This window comes from Gigantopelta aegis, chromosome 4, assembly GCF_016097555.1.
Source record: "Gigantopelta aegis isolate Gae_Host chromosome 4, Gae_host_genome, whole genome shotgun sequence".
Lineage (NCBI taxonomy): Eukaryota > Metazoa > Mollusca > Gastropoda > Neomphalida > Peltospiridae > Gigantopelta > Gigantopelta aegis.
Window position 1 is genome coordinate 105,457,561 of NC_054702.1, and position 25,603 is coordinate 105,483,163.

Genomic DNA, 25,603 nt, shown 5'->3' on the forward strand with positions numbered 1-25,603 from the left:
GAATGTTAAATAATATTTACACCGCAGTATAAATGTGAAACTACAGAGATCAGTTTACAGTTGAGAGAACTTTACTGTTCTTTCTTTGAGAACTTACCCATCTCTGTACCAAGTGATGCCACTGTAGAGACTGTTTGAGATCAGTTTACAGTTGAGAGTTACGGTTCTTCCTTGTTTCACAAACAGTGTCGTTCTGTCTCCATCTTCCCGTGCTATCACATTTGGTTCATCTGTCAGCAAACAAGGAGACATTACATATTGTGCGAAATTAATATCTTATGCGATTATTACATATTATTATTTACGGTAATCTAAAGCCAAACTGGGGTGCAGGAAAATTTTACAGATGAGAAACAGCCATGTTTAAAAGGGTAAATACAGTTTTATTTTTTTTATTTCAATTATTTTCATGAATCATATGTAATAAGCAAAAAAAGGGTGGAATGAATGACACCCTAGCATGAAAAATACATCACCTATTGGGTGTCAAACTAAGGTAAAGGGAAATAAAGTGAAAAACCCCCAATATCTGGGTATAATATTTCTTAGGATTTTAGCTGTATATTGTTTTGCACATTGTTGTGTCATATTGTGTTTTTTTTTTTTGAATGTTGTGTTTTGTTTAATATGCAGATAACTTATTACCATCAAAACAATTAGAATGTGCTTTGTCAATAGCGGAGGTGTAGCCATCATCACAACACCCATATGACGAGTACCGGCAGTCAGTCTGGGCTGCAGTGGTGGGCCGGTGCTGCCTGGGATAAGGTGTGGTCTTTGCTTCTGAAAATAAAAATCATATTAACCATCTGACTACTGCAGATGAGATATCTCGCCCGACGTCACACCACTCAACATACTGCACACACAGTGCATTCCCCAATTCATATTTCCTGCTGTTTTGCACACAACACCAACCGGAAGCGATTTATTAACAGGAAATGAAAGACAACTCAGCTTCCTATGTCTTTAGATTTAAGTTTTTCAAAGGAAAATACCTTGGAATTTTGAGTTGAAAAAGTGGTTTTCGTCATGTATTTTCGCTCGACAACAATGGCGACACGTCACGGTCATTTTCAGGGATCGATAGCTGATTGTGACAGCTAATTTGATAATAAATTTGATCGTTTTACCAACAACGACAATCACCATATATTGGGATATGAACCGTAGTTCGGTTTGTTTCTTTCTTAAATTCTGGTCGTATTGGGAATAATGGTCATAAAGACTGGACAGCTGGCCACAAATGCCCGTAAGTAAACACAACTTCTTTTTTTTTTGCCTAATTTTAATCAACAAAATATCATAAAAATTAGAAAAATACACAGAAATAATACTTACCAATTCAAATATGATCTTTATTTTATGTATTTATAAAACATTTAAGGGAATATATGTGAGTTAAAATTATAATTGTACCCACTCAACATGGTTTTTGTAAAAAATTAATCCATTAGTCTAAAGGTTAAGATATCTGTACATTTTATTTCCCCATGTTCATTTTTAATATATTTAAGAACTGAACCGGGATGATGTTTGATGTTCACAAACTACAACACTGCTTTACATACTGTATGAGTGGCTCTGTTCGTAATTTCACAAATGTCAAAAATTCCAACCGGTAAATATTGGTGGTACATCACTATAAAATAATATCAAATACAGTAACAATCAAATGCTTTCTTCAGGAAATTAATACATGGTACAAGGAGAATCCCCATTTTTTGGTTCAGCTTTTTCCGTTAGTAGCCAAGTGAATTAATAGCTAAGGTAAGTAATACAATTATTTAAAAAAAAACTTTTATTTTTAAAAGTACATGTACATCTGCATGAAAAAAATATATGATTCAACATTAACAGATAATGTCAACATTTATTTTATTAAGTTTAAACAATAAAGAAAACAGCTGATGTGATGTATTTAACAGTTTAAGCATTAGCAAAAGTAATTCAAAACTGAGTTTCATGCAGATAGGAATCACATGACATCACTTGGACCAATCCAAGCATTTATAACAATACAGTACTGGACATGTTTTTTGTTTGTTATTTTTAATGCTATATGTTCATTTGACAAATAGAGTCCAAATATATTATATATTTGAGATAGGACACAAATAGATTGTATTACTTATACACAAAACATATTTGCAGTTTTGTTTATTTTTTTCAAAAAGAATTTGTAACTAACCACCAGCATTAGACTTACATAAAACAAAAAACTGAAAGTATCACTTTCATACTGTGATCTTTGCATAGATATTCAGTGATAATCAAGTTTCATTTATGTCAAGCAAAATACATTCTGCTGTAGCAGTTTTCTAATACCGTATATATTTCAAGTTGAAAATAGTCAACAACAATGTTTGTAATATTACCTTTCTTTCCATGAATACATTCGTTTTCACAATCTTCTCGGTTCTTAAACCTGTTTGCATTTCCTCCACAGCCGCCGTAGTAAAAGCGTGTGCAGTATGCCTTTTCACTGTCATAGTACCACCAGATCGTGTAATTACTGCCAGACGCACAGCGCCCATTGTCTGATGACATCTTACACGGGTCAGCTAAAAACAAATCCACATATTGATGAAATATAAAGAACTATAAAAAGTATAGTTATTTATTTTTATTTTTCAAAGAATTTATGACATTTTTATTTTAGGAAATGTAAAATTATTATTAATATCTTAATACGTTATGTATTCATTCATTCATTCATTCATTCATTCATTCATTCATTCATTCATTCAGATGTACTCTCACTTATTCATACACAAACGTACTTGCACATGTCACAGTCACTTATTCAAACACTCACTGTGTTACAGGAACACACTCACTGTCACAGTCACTCATTCAAACACTCAGTGTGTTACAGGAACGCACTCACTGTCACAGTCACTCATTCAAACACTCAATGTGTTACAGGAACACACTGTCACAGTCACTTATTCAAATATTCAACGCGTTACAAGAACACACTCACTATCACAGTCACTTATTCAAATACTCAATGTGTTACAGGAACACACTGTCACAGTCACTCATTCAAACACTCAATCTGTTACAGGAACATACTCACTGTCACAGTTACTTTTTCGAAACACAGGTATAATAGTAACACAGTCACCCATTCAGACACATCCTTACTCACTAACAGTGTCAGAGTCATTCATTCAAACACACTTACTCAGTTTCACAATCAGCCATTCAGACAAACCTTTATAGTCTCACAGTCGCTCATTCAGACACATACTTACTCAGTGTTACAGTCGTCCATTCAAACACACACGTACTAACAGTATCACAGTTACCCATTCAGACACACATTTACTCAAAATGTTAGTCACTCATAATTCTGACACACAATTACTCACACAGTGTCAGTCAGTCACTAACCTTCAGGTGCTGGTGCTGCAGTTGTTGGTCTGGAAGTGGGTCGAGGTGTTGCCCGGGGAACAGGTCGTGATGTGACCCGCGGCCTTGACGTGGGTCGGACTATCATGCCATCTTTGGAGACACCGTCACACAGCTGTAGACACTCTGCGTCTGAGTCAAACCGGTTCTCGTTGCCGCCACACCCAGTGTAGATGAAGCGCCGGCATCGCTGTAGATCCAGGTCGTAATACCACACGATGTTGTAGCCGTTGCAGTTGCCGCCATTCCTGGGGAGTGAGCAGACGGCCGTGCCAGTCACTGCAGACCCAGTCTGTGTATGACTCCTGCACTTCCCTTCACAGGAACTTTTAGTTTCAAAGTTGTTAGGATTTCCTTCACAGCCACCGTAGACAAATTCTTGACATTTCTCAGTGTGAGAGTCATAATGCCAGCGTTTGAAGTATCCATGGCAATGACCAGTGACTGATGGCAGTTTACATACATCTTTATAAAAAGAGAAAATAAATATCAATAGATAATATTCCATTACTTTATTTCATAAAAATGGCACACGTAAAAGTTGTAAACAAGACTGAAAATAAATTCATAATTTGTATACATTTTTATCAACAGTTATTATGTTGAAAATAAAAGTGAGAAGGAATGGTTATGGAAGAGACCAAATTGAATTCAATGATTAACTTGATTTAGCTAGATAATAAAATTAAAGATATATATATTGATGATTTGATGTTGACATAAATCAACTGACTGGACTAGATAAATCTACTCATATTAACAGTTGACTAAATTGACAAATAATATTAGCTACCATTTTATATAAGGCTCTCTTTTTGTCATTTTAAACTGAAACAGTGATTCAAACTTGTATAACTGAGTAATTATTCTTAGGCCCAGTGCTGTGTACATACACCTTTTGGTATCTAAAATCTTCAGACATTTAAACATTATTTGCAATAAACAGTGTTCTGGACAGAACGAAAAGGAGATCCTGGTATGAAATGACCCTTAGATGGATTGGGCTGAACTGTGAATAAACAAAGACTTCCAAATATTAAAAGTTAAAAATGGCAAGCTTACTTTCTGCTGAGCAGGTTTCCTCACATTGACTCTGCGATTCAAAATTGTTGCTGTTTCCACCACACCCGCCGTACTGAAATTGCTGGCACTTCCCTTCCAGGTGGTTATAGAACCATCGGGGAATCAGAGCATAGCAGTTCCCGGTCTTCTTGGTCTCCATACAAATAACTGTAATCAAATAAAAATGTAAGCGATAGGCTCCATACAAATAACTTTAATTCAAATCAATTTCAAGACATGGGATCCAAACGAATAACTGTAATACAAATCAAGTTCAAGAGATGGGATCCATACAAATAACTGTAAAACAAATCAAGTTCAAGTCAAATCAAATCAAGTTCAAGAGATGGGATCCATACAAATAACTGTAAAACAAATCAAGTTCAAGAGATGAGCTCCAAACAAATAACTGTAATACAAATCAATTTCAAGAGATGGGCTCCAAACAAATAACTGAAATACAAATCAAGTTCAAGAGATGGGCTCCATACAAATAACTGAAATACAAATCAAGTTCAAGAGATGGGCTCCATACAAATAACTGAAATACATATCAAGTTCAAGAGATGGGCTCCATACAAATAACTGAAATACATATCAAGTTCAAGAGATGGGCTCCATACAAATAACTGATATACAAATCAATTCTAAGAGATGGGCTCCATATAAATAACTGAAATACATATCAAGTTCAAGAGATGGGCTCCATACAAATAACTGAAATACAAATCAAGTTCAAGAGATGGGCTCCATACAAATAACTGAATACAAATCAATTCAAGAGATGGGCCATACCATACAAATAACTGTAATACAAATCAATTTCAAGAGATGGGCTCCATAACTGTAATACAAATCTCAAGAGATGGGCTCCAAACAAATAACTGTAATACAAATCAAAGAGATTTCAAGAGATCTCCATACAAATAACTGGGTTCTCCCAAACAAATAACTGTAATACAAATCAAGTTCAAGAGATGGGCTCCATACAAATAACTGAAATACAAAGACGGTCAAGTTACAAATCAGAGAGACGGGCTCCAAACAAATAACTGGTTCAAGAGACTCTCCATACAAATAACTGTAATACAAATCACAAGAGACGGGCTCCAAACAAATAACTGTAATACAAATCAAGAGAGACGGTCTCCATACAAATAACTGTAATACAAATCAAGTTTAAGAGATGGGCTCCATACAAATAACTGTCCAAAATAACTGTAATACAAATCAAGTTTAAGAGATGGGCTCCATACAAATAACTGAATACAAATCAAGTTCAAGAGATGGGCTCCATACAAATAACTGAAATACAAATCAAGTTCAAGAGATGGGCTCCATACAAATAACTGTAATACAAATCAAGTTCAAGAGATGGGCTCCATACAAATAACTGTAATACAAATCAAGTTCAAGAGATGGGCTCCATACAAATAACTGTAATACAAATCAGGTTCAAGAGACGGTCTCCATACAAATAACTGTAATACAAATCAGGTTCAAGAGACGGTCTCCATACAAATAACTGTAATACAAATCAGGTTCAAGAGATCTCCATACAAATAACTGTAATACAAATCAGGTTCAAGAGACGGGCTCCATACAAATAACTGTAATACAAATCAGGTTCAAGAGACGGGCTCCATACAAATAACTGAAATACAAATCAAGTTCAAGAGATATACAAATACAAATGTAATACAAATCAAGTTCAAGAAATGGGATCCATACAAATAACTATAATACAAATCAAGTTCAAGAGGTGGGCTCCATACAAATAACTGTAATACAAATCAAGTTCAAGAGATGGGCTCCATACAAATAACTGTAATACAAATCAGGTTCAAGAGACGGGCTCCAAACAAATAACTGTAATACAAATCAAGTTCAAGAGATGGGCTCCATACAAATAACTGTAATACAAATCAAGTTTAAGAGATGGGCTCCATACAAATAACTAATACAAATCAAGTTCAAGAGATGGGCTCCATACAAATAACTGTAATACAAATCAAGTTCAAGAGATGGGCTCCATACAAATAACTGAAATACAAATCAAGTTCAAGAGATGGGCTCCATACAAATAACTGTAATACAAATCAAGTTCAAGAGATGGGCTCCATACAAATAACTGTAATACAAATCAAGTTCAAGAGATGGGCTCCATACAAATACATTGTAACTGTAATACAAATCAAGTTCAAGAAATGGGATCCATACAAATAACTAATACAAATCAAGTTCAAGAGGTGGGCTCCAAACAAATAACTGTAATACAAATCAAGTTCAAGAAATGGGCTCCATACAAATAACTATAATACAAATCAAGTTCATTACAAAATGTTTATGTTATGTGGGTAACAAATGTAAATAAGCAGGTTTTTGTAAGCACTTTGTGGTGTATCATATGACTATCTGTTGATGTATACTAGTGAGAACTCCAAATCAACAACCTGTGCATTGGTAATAAAACACATATTCCACTATCCATAACTGTTTTGTTTAAAGTATTTTTCTTACCACTTGGGTCCGTAGACGCTGGTTTCGAGGGAGCAGGAGCCCTAGTGACAGGAGCAGGAGCCCTGGTGACAGGAGCAGGCTCTGAAAATACAAGATCATAAATATAACTATAAGTTCTAACAAGTACCAAAATGGTTCCCAGTTACATACACTTTTGGATTCAAAATTGTTGTTGTTCCACTTCTCCTGCATCATTTAAGGCATTTTCTCATTCCAACCAGTGCACCAAACTGGTCAGAGGCCGTGGTATGTGCTATCCTGTCTGTGGGAAAGTGCTTATAAAAAGATCACTTGCTGCATTAGGAAAAATCTAGTGGGTTTACTCTGATGACTATGTGTCAGAATTACCAAATGTTTGACATCCAGTAGCCAATGTGCTCTAGTGGTGTCGTTAAACAAAACAATTTTTTTTTCATTTAAGGAACCACACCACCATTTGTTGTGCTATTACTTTCTGTAGCAGCGTAATATAGTCCGGTTTAGGAAATAGTTCCTCATAAAAAAAAAATACTTCAAAATTCTAATATGCTTTTTGAAATCTTTCTTTGATGATTACACATGGGTTGATCCTGTAGTATTTAAATAACCCATTGGCTTGAATGTATTTGTTATATGTAGTACTAACTGATAACAATTGTGCAAGTGGCATAGTGCTATAGTGCCACTTGTATAACAGCTACATGAGGGTGGCTAACTGAAAAGTTTGCGGTCAACCTATGTCGGTTTTTACATGGTACTGTCAGTTGAGAGCACTCACTAAAATTAGTAGTTACGTGGCCATCGACAGTGTTGTATTTTTCACAGAATATATTCTAACATAGAAATTGTATTGAACTGCTTGGAGTAATTAATGGTGGTATGGAACCATAATAATGTTATACCACTGTGTCTTGTTGACATGAGTCGTTTCTTACAGAGTGAAATGAATCCAATGTGATTAAAGATAAGAATTTAAACAGTTTTGTTTTTATCCATTAATTCATGGAGTGAACCAATCTTTCTTTACTTTTGTATTTATTAGTGTTACAAAGATAAACTTTGAGGCCTCTCCTAGCATTTAAAATTTAAAGTTTCTTTTGTTTAACACCACCATTAAAACACATTGATTTCTTAATCATCCACTATTGGATGTTAAACATTTGGTAATTTTGACATATAGTCTTAGAGAAGAAACCTGCTACATTTTTCCATTAGTAGCAAGGGATCTTTTACATACACCATCCCACAGAGGATAGTACATACCACAGCCTTTGATATACCAGTCATGGTGCACTGGCTGCCCACAGATGGGGATCGATCCCAGACTGACTGTGCATCAAGCGAGTGCTTTACCACTGGTCTACGTCCCACCCTTCTAAATCGTAATGTCCCCAATATGAGAATGAGACCATAAGCCTCTGAAACAGGGGCGGAGGGAACTGCCCTCTACTGCTGGGCAAAAATGATACAAATAATGGGAGCACTTATGCAACAAACCTTTAAGAACATCCACGACAGAGCTGTCGACAATACCGAATGGCATGCTGCGGCAGTAGTATGTCCCAGCGTCGTCGTGGTTGGCGTTGTAAACCGTGAGCTCTGCCACCTGGTTCCTCGTGCCCTGCGCCAGTCGCTGAACGACCTTCAACTTGGACGTGTTCTTGTGCGGGTCGATCTTTTTGCCATTGAGGAACCACTCGATGTCGTATGCTGCCTGGACGCCCCGTGGAGTGGCCACACACTTGAGCTGAATCGTCTGGCCCAGAGCCACAGAATCTGTCCCTGTCATAGTCGCTGTGTAAAGAAACATAAGTCAGTGAAAATAAATGATCCCGAGTATAGTACATTAAAGGTACTTTGTCCACAAAAAAGATGGGGTTTTCTGAGAAAACTGAATATTATGTGTTTATTTACTCACCAGTAATACCAAAACAATTTATAAAAAATTAAGTATGTAATAGAAGACCTAACATACATTATGATTACAAATCTGTTATTAGCATATTCCCTACAGAGGAGAGCTGATCTTGACCACGGTTCAAACTTTGTAAGAGGACCAACTCAGGTGCCAAAATCTCTCTACAATTTTGTAAACAAAGGGATATAATAATATTTCAAGCAAGGAACTGTAAAGTTGTATTTTACTAATTATTTTGAGGGCAAAGTATTTTTGAATGTATAGGGTCCATCATGCATCTGAAACAGCCATGCATTTGAACAATCGAAAAATATTTACATGAAATATTAATATGTAGCATAATATCAAGTACTCATGTATTCTTGATGATGTTTACATATTTAACGTAAATGAAAGGATAGTGTTTTCTAGTTCAATCAGCTGATAGAAAGGTGCCAGAAAGCCGTGTTAGAAAAAACATCTAGCACACATCCCCTAGATGGTAATGCACCCTTTTCATTGATTAATTGGTCTCATCGTTTAGGAGGTCGTGTCAAAAAAATCAATTCCTGGAGCTCGCTAAATCTCGCCCCAAAGATTGATTTTCTTGAGACTCATGTGAGAAAAACCATCTATTAAAAGACTCATGATAGAAACTATTAGTCTAGTTTTAGACATAATAAATAATACACAAAGAAGTCTTTATATTGGTTCTGAAAAGCCATGACCATTTGTCTGGTTATTACTTTGTAATATAACCTTCAGTACAAAAGAGTTAAACATATTATCAATTAATTTAATTTTTAAACACAGAATAAACTATACAGCACAAGAATGGTTGAAACAGGATACCCAAAGGACCAAGTAAAAAGTCTGGTTACAAGAAGTTTCATCTTTAGATAGGTTCTGTTCTGTATTGATATTTAAAAAGGAATCGTGAAAAACATCTGATTAAAAAAACAATTCTGGTTTACGAGGATCTCAATTTTTGGAGGGAGGTTCCCTGTATTTTTTGTAGTTAAGATATATAGTAAAAGTCTATAGTATTTGCTAAGTACATACTAGTGCTTTTTGTTGCCACAGCTGGTGTTGGAGCTGGGGTGGCCACTGCCGTCTCACAAGATCTCTGACATGATTCCTGTGACATGAAGTTGTTATCATTGCCGCTGCAGCCTCCATATAGAAAGGACATACACTGGCGCCGTCTTCGGTCATAGTACCATCGCTGGCGCACTGCCTTGCATGGCCCCACCACTCTGGGCTGGTCACAAACATGTACTCCTGTACAACAACAAAATAATTAAATTTCAGTCATTAAAGGTAATGATCCGAGTATTATTCATTGTAAAATATTTTCGGCTATTACACCTTTTTTACCATTAAACTACACCTTACTAACAATTTCTTGCTTAAATAAATATTAATTTTGCAAATCTTTTTTTACCATTACTTATAATTTCTTGTTCCAATTATTAGTTTTTGACAAACCTAGTGCATTTGTGGTAGTTCTGGTGTTTGTGGTAGTAGCTCCAGTGCCTTTTATTTGAAACAGACAATGTGAACTATGGGCAATGACCTTAAGTGATGAAATAAAATGTTATTTTAATCTTAACGAGTAAAACCAGCTGATTAATATGAATTGAACAGGTGCATATGCATGGTGGGGTTTGGGGGTTCAAAATCCAATCCTGCATAAGCAAACTTTCTTTTTTTCCCCCAACATATTTTCCAGAGAAGAACAACTCGACTCCCCCTATAAACCATTGAGCTATTTCTCATTCCAGGCAGTGTTCCACAACTGTTGTAACAAAGGCCGTGGTATGTACTATCTTGTCTGTGGGATAGTGCATATAAAAGATCCCTTGCTGCTAATCGAAAAGAGTAGCCCATGAAGTGGCGACAGTGGGTTTCCTCTCAATATCTGTGTGGTCCTTAACCATATGTCTGACGCCATATAACCATCAATAAAATGTGTTGAGTGCATCGTTAAAACATTTCCTCCCTCTATAAACTTGACTCGTCACTGTCAAAACCTCCCACCTGCTAAAATTCCTGCACACCCTCCTATTAAAAATGTTAAAATTATTGCTCATTGTTCCTATAACTGATTTCTTGAAAATGTATTGGACATTATTAAAGAGACAACCAGTAAAGTGACACTCACTTGTCCTGGGTCTGGGTGTGGTCGGTGGCGCCGTTGTCTGGACGACAGACAGACACCGCTCCCTGCAGGCTGCTTCATCCTTGAAGTGGTTCCCACTGTCATCACAGCCGCCGTACCAGAACCGGTCACACCGCTGACTGGTCGAGTCGAAGAACCACTGAACCACATAGTCCTTACACCGGCCTTTACTCTTATCATGTCTACACACGTCTAGAAATCAGATAACAAATCACCTGAAAACCAGTCTAATGAGAACTGTCAGGGAAATATACCTATCACATATACCCACAAAACTGAACACTGAGTCCAACAGGTTACCCAAATGATAGGCAAGTTACACAAATGAAAGTTAAAACTGTATGTGTATCATCCGACATGTTTATTGTGAGCACACAAAGACAGTGGCAAAAATTTGGTAAAAGACAGATTTACTGCATGGTCACATAACGAGGATGTTACAAATATGACCAATAGCCTACAAATATAAACTGAAAAACAATTCACTGACAAGCATTACTAGCTGTTATCATTGTTTAAATAATTGACTGTGCAAGAAAAATACAAATATGAAGAAATACAAAATTAAGTGTGAAGGAAATGGAAGAGACTATAGTGTTGTTAGGTTGGGTTTTTTTTTTTTGTGGTGTGGGGTGAAGATGATGTCACATGTTAACTAAACACTAAAGTGATATAATTCACTTACAATGAATTAATCTGGATTCCTACCTTCATTTGCACCTGCAACTGGAGCAGGAGTTGTGGTCCACTCAGTATGACATCCCTGTCCATCTGGTCCTGTTGCCATGGTAACACCATCAGGACAACAGCCATAGTATGAGTCATGACAGGGTTCATCACCAGAGCCGACTGGATCACAGCCTTCATAGTCAGGACCTACACAGTCACAAGCAATGATGATAATCAAACATTTATCCTATAACTTACCCATAATATCCATGTCATAAACCCATTTGATATTTACCATTATTAAGCTGGTTAATATTTGTTTGCCATCATTTCTTTATAAGCAAACAAGACCCATACTCCTAAGCATAACATTTCCATATGATTAGGTTGAGGTGTGTGACGTCATACTACAATGGTGCTAATCGTGATGATGTCATATTACAGGCCTCTGAGAACTTAACATTTGCCTGAACCATTTATTGGTTATGCGAAAACACATTCAGGTAACCCATTTTGTTTTTATATAGCCCATCATGAACATGTCAATCATGTCATAAATTCAGTGTGCCAACGAAAAATGGGCTACGCAAAATATACTTATGCGAGCGACTCGCGAACGAAACTATCGATCTTGCAATTTTCAGAGCCCTGTATTGCTGATAAAGGCAACTTTAGAACAGGAAGTGTTATAGGATAAATAGAGTTTGCTACTCGTGTTTCTTTTAATAAGTAAAATCCAAACCTTGTCTAGTTATTTGGTATTTGTCTTGGCAGAACTTCAACAAATCCAATAAAAATAGACTTGGTTGATATTTTTTAAATTAAAAAACACTTATGACGAATTCTCTATTTATCAAGAATGGTAAATGATTTAAGAAAGCATGCCAACTAAAAGTTTTTAAACTATAAAGATTATTTCTTTGGTATATTTGAAACAGATGGTGTTTGTAGACATGGCGATGAAGTGAAAATAAATGGTTATTCATTTTTATATCATCACATTCTTTTTCATGTTCAAATAAAGTTCTGAAATCCACTAATTACTGTAATGAAAATTAGTGGTAACAAACAAGACAACACTAACCATAGACATCATCTTAATATCTACAAAATGACTTTCAAATCAACAAGTCAATGACCATTAAAAAAAACTAAGATTTAAATATATATATATATATATATATATATATTGATAGATAGATAACTAGTTTAACGTGCTCATATACCACAAGGGTTTCAAACACGCTAAAAAAAAAAAATAATAGAAGAAAAAAAAAAAGAGAAAAAAAAGAGAAAAAAAAGAAGAGTTTCATTATATCAAAGTGGATACTCTCTAATCTAGAAGTACAGAAAGGCTAGTGTCAGATAGAGTTTCAGTAGTTACATTATTTGAAAAATCCATCAGCTCCTATCTTGTATGACTATAACTGTTATTTGTGTCTAAATGTGAACTATAAACATGATAAGTAGAAAAGCACACCAATGTATCATCTTACCCGAGGCAGTAGTCTCGCCATCTTCACAACAGCCATATGGACTAGTCTGGAAATACATTGAAATACCTCGATGTTAATAATATACAATACTGACAGACAATCCACGACAGTGAGTGTGTGGCACTCTTAAAATACGATATAGGCAGATTTATGTGTGTATTTTATGAAATTTTCTGAACAATTCAATACAAAGTGAAGTTTTAATATATTTAAAAACAATTTTCATAAATATCATAAAAAATATATTTATATATTTAGTCATTTATTTATTTATTATAAGAATATGGATGTATTTAAAAAGTAAAAATGAATTTTTTTTAAATACTGTAAAATCCTTCAAACACCTCAATCCTTTGAGACTTTAAACATTGGTAGTAGATATGACTGGAGATATGCTTAGTGCAGGGCGCACATTAAGTCAATACTTTCCATAATGTGCAGGGCAAGTTGCTTTCCTCTATTTAGCAAATTTAAAATGGCGGAAACATTTCTTATGTTGTTGTTGGAAGACTTGTTTTGTTAATAATGATGCAAGCACTTCAATTGGGATTTAGTGAGTATGGTAGGTTATACATTTCTGGTTTGTCTGTCCATTTGTTCCACTATTTTGGTTGAGAAATGGTTGAAACATGGTGCCACAAGTTTTGAATACCAGCTATATATAGGGTAAGTAACAATATTCGGACGTACAAAGAACCACACTTCGGACTAGAGATATGCTGTAACATGTAACATAGGTGATATTCTATTTATAGTAGTTTGTTTTGAACACTATAGATGATATTTCCTACTCACCTGACAAGAAGTTCTACCACTGGCACAGTTATCATGTGCATCAACTTTCCCTGTGACCCCATCAGGACAACATCCATACCGAGTAGACTGACATCCCCCCAATAGTACAGGCTTGTCGTCATCTGTATGGAAATATATATATATATATATATATTTAGTGTGATAGAATATTATTTATTCAACTAAATACATGTAGTTTTATTTTGTTTTTCTACAAATTCAAATTTTAAGAATTGTTGTTAACATAAAAGTATTACAAAGAAATAAATACTGAAGAAATCAATGAACAGTATCATATCAGTTAATATGAGAATTACATTAAAGCTCACTTATTACACAGACATGTATAATCCAGCCTTGGTGGTGAAGTACAGCCAGCAGATTTAACGCTGCAACCCAAAATGAGTTTTAATGGATCACTGGGTGAGTGCAAGACCACTACACTGACTTCTCTCTCAGACCACTAACGATTAACTCCTGCAGATAGCCATGATAGCTGAGGTGTGTGCCGAGAAGAGTGTGCTTGTACCCTAATTAGACAAACAATACAGCACTAATATGGCAGACTATGATCCCAAAGAATCAGTGAGCCCCAAGTTCAGCCAGCAAGCATTTCGCTCACGTTTGCAAATATTTAATTGGTTCCCGAAGTGATAATCGTTTTACTGTGTAGTGGCCAGGGCTTCTAGATTATGGTAGCCCCACTATCATGGCTAGTTATATTCAATGATGGGCTAGTAAATAATTACTATTGCCATGCTCGACAGCTAGTGAATTTGTTTGGTCAAATGTTGCAGTTAAGTCTATTTTGTAAATATGAATATCCTGCCCCACCACAACCCCCCAATGTTAGTGTTTTTAAGCTCGATCTCCCTCTTTAGGTGACATATGACTATTACTATTATTTAGTAAAATTATTAAGTAAAGTAGGGCTAGTGAATTTTTAATGGTAGCTAGTAAATTTGTTAGATCACTGATCCCATGGCTAGTGGATTTTAAAAAACTTCTAGAAGCCGTGAATCAGTCTAAAGGATGTTAGTGACAAGCGGTTGACTAACTTATACCACAAATTACACCTAAATCAAATGTTTTATTTAACGATGCACTCAACACATTTTATTTATGGTTATATGGTATCGGACATATGGTTAAGGACCACACATATATTGAGGGAAGAAACCCACTGTCGCCACTTCATGGGCTACTCTTTTCGATTAGCAGCAAGGGATCTTTTATATGCACCATCCCATAGACAGGACAGCACATACCACGGCCTTTGATATGCCAGTCGTGGTGCACTGGATGGAGCGAAAAATAGCCCAGTGGGCCCACTGACAGGGATCGATCCCAAACTGACCATGCATCAAGCGAGTGCTTTACCACTGGGCCACGTCTCGCCACCATAATGTAAATGAGAAGAAACAAAAACCTATCACTGTACCTTCTGAATCAATGTATGTTGAGTCAGAACACTTCGTTTCACACTCCTTCCTGGTGAGAAACCTGTTAGGGTTGCCATGACAACCACCATAGGTAAATGGCCGACATTCAGCACTAATGTAATCAAAATAAAATCGTGGGTGAGCTGCTCTGCACGGTCCACTTGTCATGGGCAGACGGCATATACCTTTTAAATATGAAAGTGAAATTTTTAATACAAATGTATTTGACATGAATAAATCCATAAATATGTATATTTGTCGACGTAAAAACAATGTTAGAAGTAACACAGTGAAGTGAGAAATGTTTTAGAATGGCTAAAACATAAAGATATTATTGATGATTGATTTAATATTAATTAATTGAGATGTCTCAAGATAATTAAAGAAAGTCTCTCACAAAACAATCTGCACATTACCAATACATATTAACAATTGCCATTTACAAAAGGAAAACCAGGCTAGGTTCCAACAGAAGAGAAAAATACAATGGCTGGATATTGTACTTGAAGTTAAACCAAATGAGCACACATTGGCAACAGAAAACAGTTGTCTGTTTTGTTTAAGATCACCACTAGAGCACACTGATTTATTAATCATCGGCTATTGGATGTCAAACAGAGGTTAGAATATGAATGAAGAAAAACTATACACTGAACACAGATATAATTACTTGGTCCCTTGACATGAATGCAGGCGTCCTCGCAGTCAGTTTTGTTTGGGAAGCGGTTGTCGTTGCCACCACAGCCGCCATACCAGAACTGTGTGCAGGAGCCCATCTTGGTGTTGTAGTACCACTGGACACTGTATTCAGTGCATTTGCCACCGGCCTTCTCCTTACTGCACGACGCTGGAATAACAAGAACACAAAAACACATTTACTCAAATTCCATTCACTGGGATAGACTCGACATATTTTGTTGATTTTACCTTTAATACAGGTTCGATACAGGTTTTCTTGACATATGCTGTTTGTCTGTGCAATGTTTGTACAAAAATGTGTTGTAAATAGCATGTTTTGCATCCAGTTCCATATGACATAGTGTGACACCCAATAGTCGATACATTTTTGTGCTGGGGTGTCATTAAACATTCATTCTTTCATTCCAGTTCCATATGTGGAATGTTTATATGCAATAAAGTTTATCTTATTTTATGCATGAAAACAAAGGGAAATCCCTGAAGATTTCATATGTACAACTCATCATCAGAAATATCTAATTTTCAAATTTATTTTTAATTTAAATCAATTTCCTACATCTGTTTGTGCATCTCATTTGACTGCTTAATCCAATTCATATACAGTGAAACCCCCCTAAACTGGATACGCTTTGACCAAGTAAAATGTCCAGTATTGAGAGGTATCCAGTTTAGATAGGTTAATTTCTGTACTGATTTAAAAAAAGGACCTTGAAAAATGTCTGGTTTTGGGGGGGAATTCTGGTTTACAAAGGGTCAGTTTTTGAGAGTTTTCACTGTACTTATCTGTGTGTGACACCCAATAAGCAATGTGTATTGTTGTGTTGGGGTGACGTTAAACATTCATTCATTTATTCACTCATTTGACTTTAAACAGACAGACATATTGCATAACAATCACTCTACAGAACAACATGTTGTTTTATAGCTGTCCATCAATTTGAGCTGTGGAGTTTTGACGTACCGTAAATTTATGCATATAGCCTGATGCAGTGGATAAGCCGCATTAGGTAATAAATGGTTATTGTGTAAAAAAGATGATCAGGTAGCCCGCTCTAACACATAGCCCCCATTAGCCTGAAGAGGAAAACACCTACCAGCGTCAGCTTAACTATGGATATGCAGATGTAGCTTGTATTGTTATTTTGTTCTGAGTGTTTTCATCTTTGAATTGCTATGACTGAATTAGTATCATTTGTGGTCTACTAGGTTAGATACAGCCTTTCCAACAAGTCTAATAATATAAATAGTTCAATTAAATTTTGACATACCATGCTTTTGTTTTTTATTGTCTCAACACCGCATTTGGCAATAAATGGTTATTGAGTGAAAAAAAAGTATTGTATGACCCGCAGCAGCAGATAAGCAGCAGGGAACAATTTTCAATGTTTTAAAATGTACATCCGCTGGCTATACACGTGAAATTACGGTATGTCCACCTTAGACATAGTCATCACTTGACATCTATTATTAATATTTTGGAATATAAATGAACTGTAACTACATAACCATAAATAAACATAAATAAATTGCCACTGGGCTACCTCCTGCTCACTGAAGATGAATGTACATAGTACGGGTATATACTTCAAGTGAAAGCTGCGTGACTTTCTTCAATTGCCTGTATAACCAGCATAAATTTACTTCTCATCACTATGATATTCTGTTAAACCTGTTTATAATGGACAGTAACCAATTAGAATAAACAGTTAATGAAGTACACATTGCCTATTTTTTAAACCTGTTTATAAGGAACAGTAAGCAAACAGAATATACAGTTAATGAAATACACATTGCCAATTACTTTAAACCTGTTTATAAGAGACAGTAAGCAACTGGAATAAACAGTTAATGAACATCAAAGTGCATGTTACCAATTCCTTTAATCGTTTTAACATTAACAATTAAAACAAGAACATAAATATCGAAATCTCACAAAAAATTCAAATTTCAACTGATACAAAATAAGTCCGTATTAACCATGTTATCCTCAGTGCAATAGGGGGCATCTGGTACATCACATATCTACTGTTACCCACTATATGCTGAGAATGTAAAACCTCTTGAAAGCCCAGAATGTAAGGTTCGTATAGACTGGCAGAAACAGACCAGACGTGAACACTAGATACCAGATCCTGATGCATTCCCAGCCAAAAGCCTATGTATACCATTTAGTAGGAAATGTAAATAGTTACTTAACTCAAGGCTGTAGACAAGAATTTAATGTTGTAATTGTATGTTCTGCTATTTAATACATGGAAAAAAAATTCATTTAACAACCATCAGTTACATATCTACAAAAGTTTTCATTTAACAACCATCAGTTACATATCTACAAATACATGCACTTGAAAACAACTTTTTAAGAAAATCCATAAAAAGCAGGCCACAATTATTAAACAGCTGTTTTGCTAATAGTAAGATATGGTAAATTAAAAATATCTATGATTAAAACCTGACTTTTAAAAAAAAAATATGTGTATGGCAATTATGTAAAAATATTTGGAACACATTATTTCTCAAATAAAACTTTCTTGTGGAATTATGTAGAATTAAAAAGTTTAGCATTAGTGAAACCACTGCTTAGTATAATGAAAAGCCACGCAGATTTAGAATAATAAATACAATCACATTTATTAGATTTTTAAAGCCTCCAAAAGTTTCTGGCACCAATTCTGCTCAGTCTGTTGTGATCTTTTAGACTTGTAGAGTCTCTTCAGAAAAAATGCATTACACTTTTTTTTATTAGCAGCAAAGGATTTTTAATATACACTTTCCCACACAGGACAGCACATACCATGGACTTTGCCATACTAGTTGTGGGGGATGAATTGTATACTGACTAAATATCATTTACAAAAGCAACTGATATGCCAGTCAAAGATAATGCATAACAACACCTCAAAGAGGACCACAGTCCCCAGAGCACATCCTGCATTCTGCCCCCTCTACAATGAAGCCAGGATAAAGCACTGGCCGAATGGAGCAACACTGGCTGTCAAGCTTTGGGGTTCCAAAGAAGACTTGACAGAGACAACGTTTTTTATCACCACAACCAGACTCCAAATCTATCAACTATAGCTTGAATATAGAAGAAGAACAACAACACCTCAGCATATTTTAAACTATGGCTGTTTGGTGTCCAATATATGGTTATTTCAAAATGTTATGAAAGAGGTAGAGGAAGAAAAAGTAAATCCTCTTCCATAGGCTATTTATAGGTAAAAAGCAGCAACATGCTGCAAGAGATGTTTTAAACATACCACATCCTTTGTCATGGGACACTCTTTGGGTGAACAACACCCCTAGGGTTCATCAATGCTGATCAATCATACAACCCGTCACACCTTAGACAAGTTCTCTACCACTGACCTACATCCAACTAGTATCATTAAAAACTACATATCAAAGCTTTTAACACAATTCTTACTATACAAATCTTATACTATACTCAGTCTGTTGTGGTATTTTTGATAGACATTAGGGAGTAGTAAAATGCATACTGAAGGAAAAGAAGGAATATTGTTTAATAACACGTGACACATTTTAAAACATCACCATTTGGTATCTAATACAAATCATATTGCTTTCTTGACACTAGGCTACTTCCATGAACAAACAGTATAGGGTCTTTTACATGCACTATTCAAGACACATTTGGCTCTGGAGCATGAAAACCCCCAGATCTAAAGGTGATGTCTGGCCCATCACATATCAGGTGGGCTCTAACTCAGTAGAGTGCTTGTCTTCGCTGCTCGAGTTGTAGGATCAAATCACATCAGTAGACCCATTTTCTGATTGGTTTTTTCCCCCATTCCAAACAGTACTGGTATATCAAAGGTTGTGGTATGTACTGGATCCTTTGCTACTAATGGAAACATGTAGCAGGGTTTTCTCTACGACAAATATTATCCAATGAATAATTGCTCCATTAATTAATCAATGTGCTCTAGTGATGTTGTTAAACAAAACAAGTTTTATGGTAACCACACTACATTCCCACCTTGTACCACCGAGTCCCCAGATGAAATATTTTCATCCTAATTAAAACTTCCACCATCATTATTTGTCAACTAAATTAGATTACAGCACCGAGATTGAACAGATAGCACCCAGCATTGCTGTGATATCAGTGTGGCATATTTTCACTTGCATCTGTAATACACAGCACTTGCTCTCTGTTGGGACCAGTGTGGCTGAGGCCAGTGTTGAGTTGACTATTTACAAGCGGTCCATCTGTTTAGACAATCAGCAGACAGGTAACAGAGCCGTGTTTTCACGGAGGCCAGCAGCACCTGACTAAAGACGGGAGCTATTTCCACAGAGATTCCACAATGGGATTACCACCTGTACACTGTTTTTTCTGCAGATCACAATCGCTACCTCCAGATGAAGAGGCCAGTACACGAACAGTTGAACAGTTGAACGACCCGGGAAGCCTGCTCATGTGCAATCATCCACATTTAATGAGACAAACATATGCTTATGTAACAGTCTGCTGATCAAGGGGATGCTACACAAACATGTTTTTCTTTCAAATCATCATCACAGCCTGAGACTTTCAAAGGGTGAAAGTAATGGATGAGAAAGCACTTTTGTTTTGTTTTTGTGCTTATATGCAACTAAGGTCTGACACACTGTAGGTTTTGGACCATATGTCCAGCACAGTTAAAGTTTATTTTGTTTAATGACATCACTAGAGCATTTAGTAATTCTGACATATAATCTTAGAGAGGAAACCTGCTAAATTTGTTCATTAGTAGCAAGGTATCTTTTATATGCACCATCCCAGACAGGATAGCACATACCACAGCCTTTGCTACACCAGTTGTGGTGCACTCGCTGGGATGAGAAATAACCCAATGGGTCCTCTGACGGGGATCGATCCTTGCTGTCCAGGACAACGGTTAATGGTTAGTTGGTAGCACTGGTTAGTGTCTTATGTAGCCTAGTGGTAAAGTGTTCGCTTGATGTGCGGTCGGTCTAGGATCGATCCCCGTCGGTGGAACCCATTGGGCTATTTCTCATTCCAGCCAGTGCTCCACAAGTGGTGTAACAAAGGCCATGGTATGCACTATCCTGTGTGGGATGGTGCATATAAAAGATCCCTTGCTGCTAATTGAAAAGAATAGCCCGTGAAGTGGCGACAGCGCGTTTCCTCACTCAACATGTGTGGTCCGTAACCATATGTCTGACGCCATATAACCGTAAATAAAATGTGTTGAGTGTGTCGTTGTTATTTCCCTCTGCAGCCAATGTTCCACAACCATGTGGATCCAGTGTTTTACTTTCATTGTTAGACCAAGTATGACAGTGTTACAGAAAAGGGTGTAGGGGTGCTCACATATATGAAACTTTTTTTTTTCCTTTATAAGCACCTTTTGTTATTCTTATATAATTAATTAATACTTGACACTAGTGGCTGCCAAATAATTTACATGAGAATAACAAAATATGCTTGTAAATGAAACAACATATTTAATTAATTAATTAATTCTTTTATTCTTTCATTCATTCATTCATTCATTCATTCATTCATTCATTCATTCATTCATTCATATACCAGTTACCTCAAAGCCAGTTCAACACTCACATAGTGTTCTTAAGCACCAACATACAGCTTAATAGTTAATCCAATCATTCATCCATTCATTCATTCATTCATTCATTCATTCATTCATTTTCTAATTATGTCAAAGCCAGTGCACTACTCACACAGTTAGTGTTTCACAAAACACCACCATTCAGTATTACTCTTATATCTGTACCTTTGACAGGTTGATAACACAGAAGTGAGTCTGTATACACAAACTGTAAATATTTACATATTTTAAGCAACCTGCTGACCTCTCATAATTATATATCCTGAATCCAGCCATCTTATGTTTATTCCTGTCATCACATCGTTTCTATAATGGAGATTAACAGATAACTCTTGATTCTCAGCTTTCAGTAAGGTTACCTACCCCAGTCATCGGTAAAATACGCATTCAGATTTTCAAATATCTATCACCAAACATCAGTCAAATGCGCACCCAGTAGATAGTGGATTTTGATTTTCAAATATCATACCATTAAGATATGACATGCAAAAGATTCCATATACATTTGTTGGAACCACCAGTGGACATTAATCAAGTTAAACACACAGCAGGAATTTGATTTTGATTTTCTAATATCACACCATGAAGATAGGATATACAAAGTGTTTGACAGGCATTCATCTGAACAGGCAGTGGACATTAATAATAAAATAAACTAATGTCAGAGCAAGTGGTGTGGGATGCAGAGCTCTGCACAGCAATAACTCTCCTGTATTACATGTACTAAGACAGCCAGGTAGACAGCCAGGCAGATTACCGGTAGGTGAGATTTTCCAGGACACAACAAATTTAGACTTTTCCACTTTGGACCCAATTTTAAAAATGGCTGATCAAACTGTTTTAACTATAGGTGTGGATCTGAAGAATTCTCATATAAGCTGGTCTCCCAGAACTGCTGGTCATTTAACAGAATTGTCTGATTTAGCCAGATCGAAAAGCATGAGACAAGGTTCATACACATTTAGAGGGCACAATTCAAGAACGTTTTAAGCACTTTTCACAATAAAATTCCAGCTTTCAAGGACTTTTGTATTCACTGTATTCAACTGTTAACAATTGGTCCCTCTATGAACCCTGGTTTAAGTAATGGACCCCTCTATGAACCCTGGTTTAAGTAATGGACCCCTCTATGAACCCTGGTGTGAGTAATGGACCCCTCTATGAACCCTGGTGTGAGTAATTGATCCCTTTCTGAACCCTGGTGTGAGTAATGGACCCCTCCATGAACTCTGGTGTGAGTAATGGATCCCTTTCTGAACCCTGGTGTAAGTAATGAACCCCTCTATGAACCCTGGTGTGAGTAATGGACCCCTCTATGAGCCCTGGTGTGAGTAATGGACCACTCTATGAGCCCTGGTGTGAGTAATGGACCCCTCTATGAACCCTGGTGTGAGTAATTGACCCCTCTATGAAAATTGGAGTGAGTAATGGACCCCTCTATGAACCCTGGTGTGAGTAATGGACCCCTCTATGAACCCTGGTGTGAGTAATGGATCCCTTTCTGAACCCTGGTGTGAGTAATGGACCCCTCCATGAACTCTGGTTTGAGTAATGGATCCCTTTCTGAACCCTGGTGTGAGTAATGAACCCCTCTCTGAATTATTTAGAAACTAAAATTTTTTTATTACAGTTTAGTTTTCTGCTGTCTTAATATATTTTTAATCTTTCAGTAGGAGATTATAGCAGAGTAAAAGTGATGAGCAACACTTATCAGTTCTTTTAGTCTCACATAAATTGAAGTGTAAATATCAGAATGAAATAAAGCTTCAGCAGCAAAACTTGACCACTGGCTATTAAAGATGGACAGGCCTGTTTACGGGGTCACAATCACTTGATTTACTGCCTGCATTCCTCGCCTATCTCACTTGGTTCCTTCCTGACACCTACTTGTTAGATCTCAGGTGATCTGTACATTCAGATATTAAATTCATATCATTTCTCGATAACTCGACAGATGATCACGTCTAAAACGTAGAGACGCACATGGAAATTGATAAATATGACAGTAGATGTGGTTATTTTAGAAAAACAAACACAGAAACACTGTGTTCAATCTATACCATTGATAGCAGGCTTTGATGTCCAACCATGGGTAAACAAATGTTTTGAGAAAGATAGCAAAAGAGAGAAAATTAAAAGTTATCATAGGCGTTTTGATACCAAGTGTTTCATGTATAGAACAAGACTACATTATTTACATAGAAATGGCAGGTCATGGTGACAGCTTCAGAGTCTGGGTTTTAGATAATAATGCAAGAATTATTATTTTTTATCACCCAATGGATAAATATATTTTGTTTATTTCTGTCTGGCAATGCATCATAAACAAATAAAAGAACTGTCATTAGGTTATTATAAATTAATTTTTATATTAGTATAGCATTCATTTTTTTAAAAATGGAAGTGATATTGGGGAAGTGTGTTGTTTTCCCCCAGTATTGTGGACTGACTACAGTCAGAAGACTTTTATTTGAACATCAGGGATGAAATGTAGCTCTATGGGAGGATTTTATTCCATTCCAACCAGTGTTCCAGAACTGGTTTATTAAAGGCTGTTTACAGTAAAATACATGTACATATAAAAGCTCCCTTATTGCTACTTGGTAGTAGCAGCCTATGAAGTAGCAACAGGGTTTTTCTCTCACTGTTTACATCATGTACCAAAATAACCATTTTTCAGACACCAAATATAGATATATCTGCAGTTCAAAATCTGCTGAGATGCTGTTTTACACATATTCTATATCTACAGCCTACACATTCTGTATAAATATTACTCAAACAAGTGACAAATGCCTTAATTATTGAGATGGGTGTGGTCCCCAAACCTGGAATCTTTATACTTAAGGTTAAGTTCAAACACTTGACTTTTGACGTAAGTAGACAGCCTGCCAGCCAAACAGAATGACTGAATATTTGGTTTGGTTAAGTACTGTACCCACCGTGTTGAATACCAGTGTATATTTAATATGACTGAAATAACTTTCTACAAAGCTGATATTTATTCAAACAAAACCGAGATCAACAGAGAAGACAGATATTAAATCACTTCACAACACAGTTAAGTAGGTGGAATATACTTTATTTCTCTGATGTCATACTGTTAAAGGGTGGGACACAGACCAGTGATAAAGCACTCACTTAATGCACAATTGGTCTAGGATCAATCCCTGTCTGCTGGCCAATTTAGCTATTTCTTGTTCCAGCCAGTGCTTCATAACTTGTGTAATACAGGCTGTGGTATGTACAATCCTGTCTGTGGGATTATGCAGGATTTTTAACACTGGTCTTGTTTGAATATATTCAGGTACATGTATCATTGTCTCTGTCATGTAACAGTCATGGAGAGGGTTGCACTGGGTGGGGGTGTATAGGATGTAATGAAATGAGATTTTTAACACTGGTCTTGTTTGAATATATTCAGGTACATGTATCATTGTCTCTGTCATGTAACAGTCATGGAGAGGGTTGCAATCTAAACGGGGGTAATGATGGGATGTAATGAAATGAGATTTTTAACATATCTAAACCTGAAATCTAAACGCATGTAATGATGAGAATAACAACTTCATATACAGAGTATCATTGTCTCTGTCATGTAACAGTCATGGAGAGGGTTGCACTGGGTGGGGGTGTATGGAGATGTAATGAAATGAGATTTAAACACTGGTCTTGTTTGAATATATTCAGGTACATGTATCATTGTCTCTGTCATGTAACAGTCATGGAGAGGGTTGCACTGGGTGGGGGTGTATGGGATGTAATGAAATGAGATTTTTAAACACTGGTCTTGTTTGAATATATTCAGGTACATGTATCATTGTCTCTGTCATGTAACAGTCATG

The 25,603-nt window shown here is 36.2% G+C and overlaps 1 protein-coding gene across 3 annotated transcripts in view; it reads right to left on the reverse strand.

Annotated features, from left to right (window-relative positions):
• LOC121371665 (papilin-like) overlaps positions 1-25,603 on the reverse strand; it is a 172,448-nt gene that overhangs the window by 9,409 nt on the left and 137,436 nt on the right. For all 3 annotated transcript variants that reach the window (XM_041497728.1, XM_041497729.1, XM_041497727.1), the window contains 14 exons: positions 16,130-16,306; positions 15,459-15,644; positions 14,018-14,139; positions 13,223-13,268; positions 11,766-11,933; positions 11,040-11,249; positions 9,938-10,156; positions 8,476-8,772; positions 7,000-7,080; positions 4,480-4,647; positions 3,400-3,882; positions 2,379-2,564; positions 646-783; positions 98-230 (listed from right to left, as the gene is read on the reverse strand). In XM_041497728.1, coding sequence (XP_041353662.1) covers positions 98-230; positions 646-783; positions 2,379-2,564; positions 3,400-3,882; positions 4,480-4,647; positions 7,000-7,080; positions 8,476-8,772; positions 9,938-10,156; positions 11,040-11,249; positions 11,766-11,933; positions 13,223-13,268; positions 14,018-14,139; positions 15,459-15,644; positions 16,130-16,306 — 2,614 coding nt within the window. The remainder of the gene's footprint in view (positions 1-97; positions 231-645; positions 784-2,378; positions 2,565-3,399; positions 3,883-4,479; positions 4,648-6,999; positions 7,081-8,475; positions 8,773-9,937; positions 10,157-11,039; positions 11,250-11,765; positions 11,934-13,222; positions 13,269-14,017; positions 14,140-15,458; positions 15,645-16,129; positions 16,307-25,603) is intronic.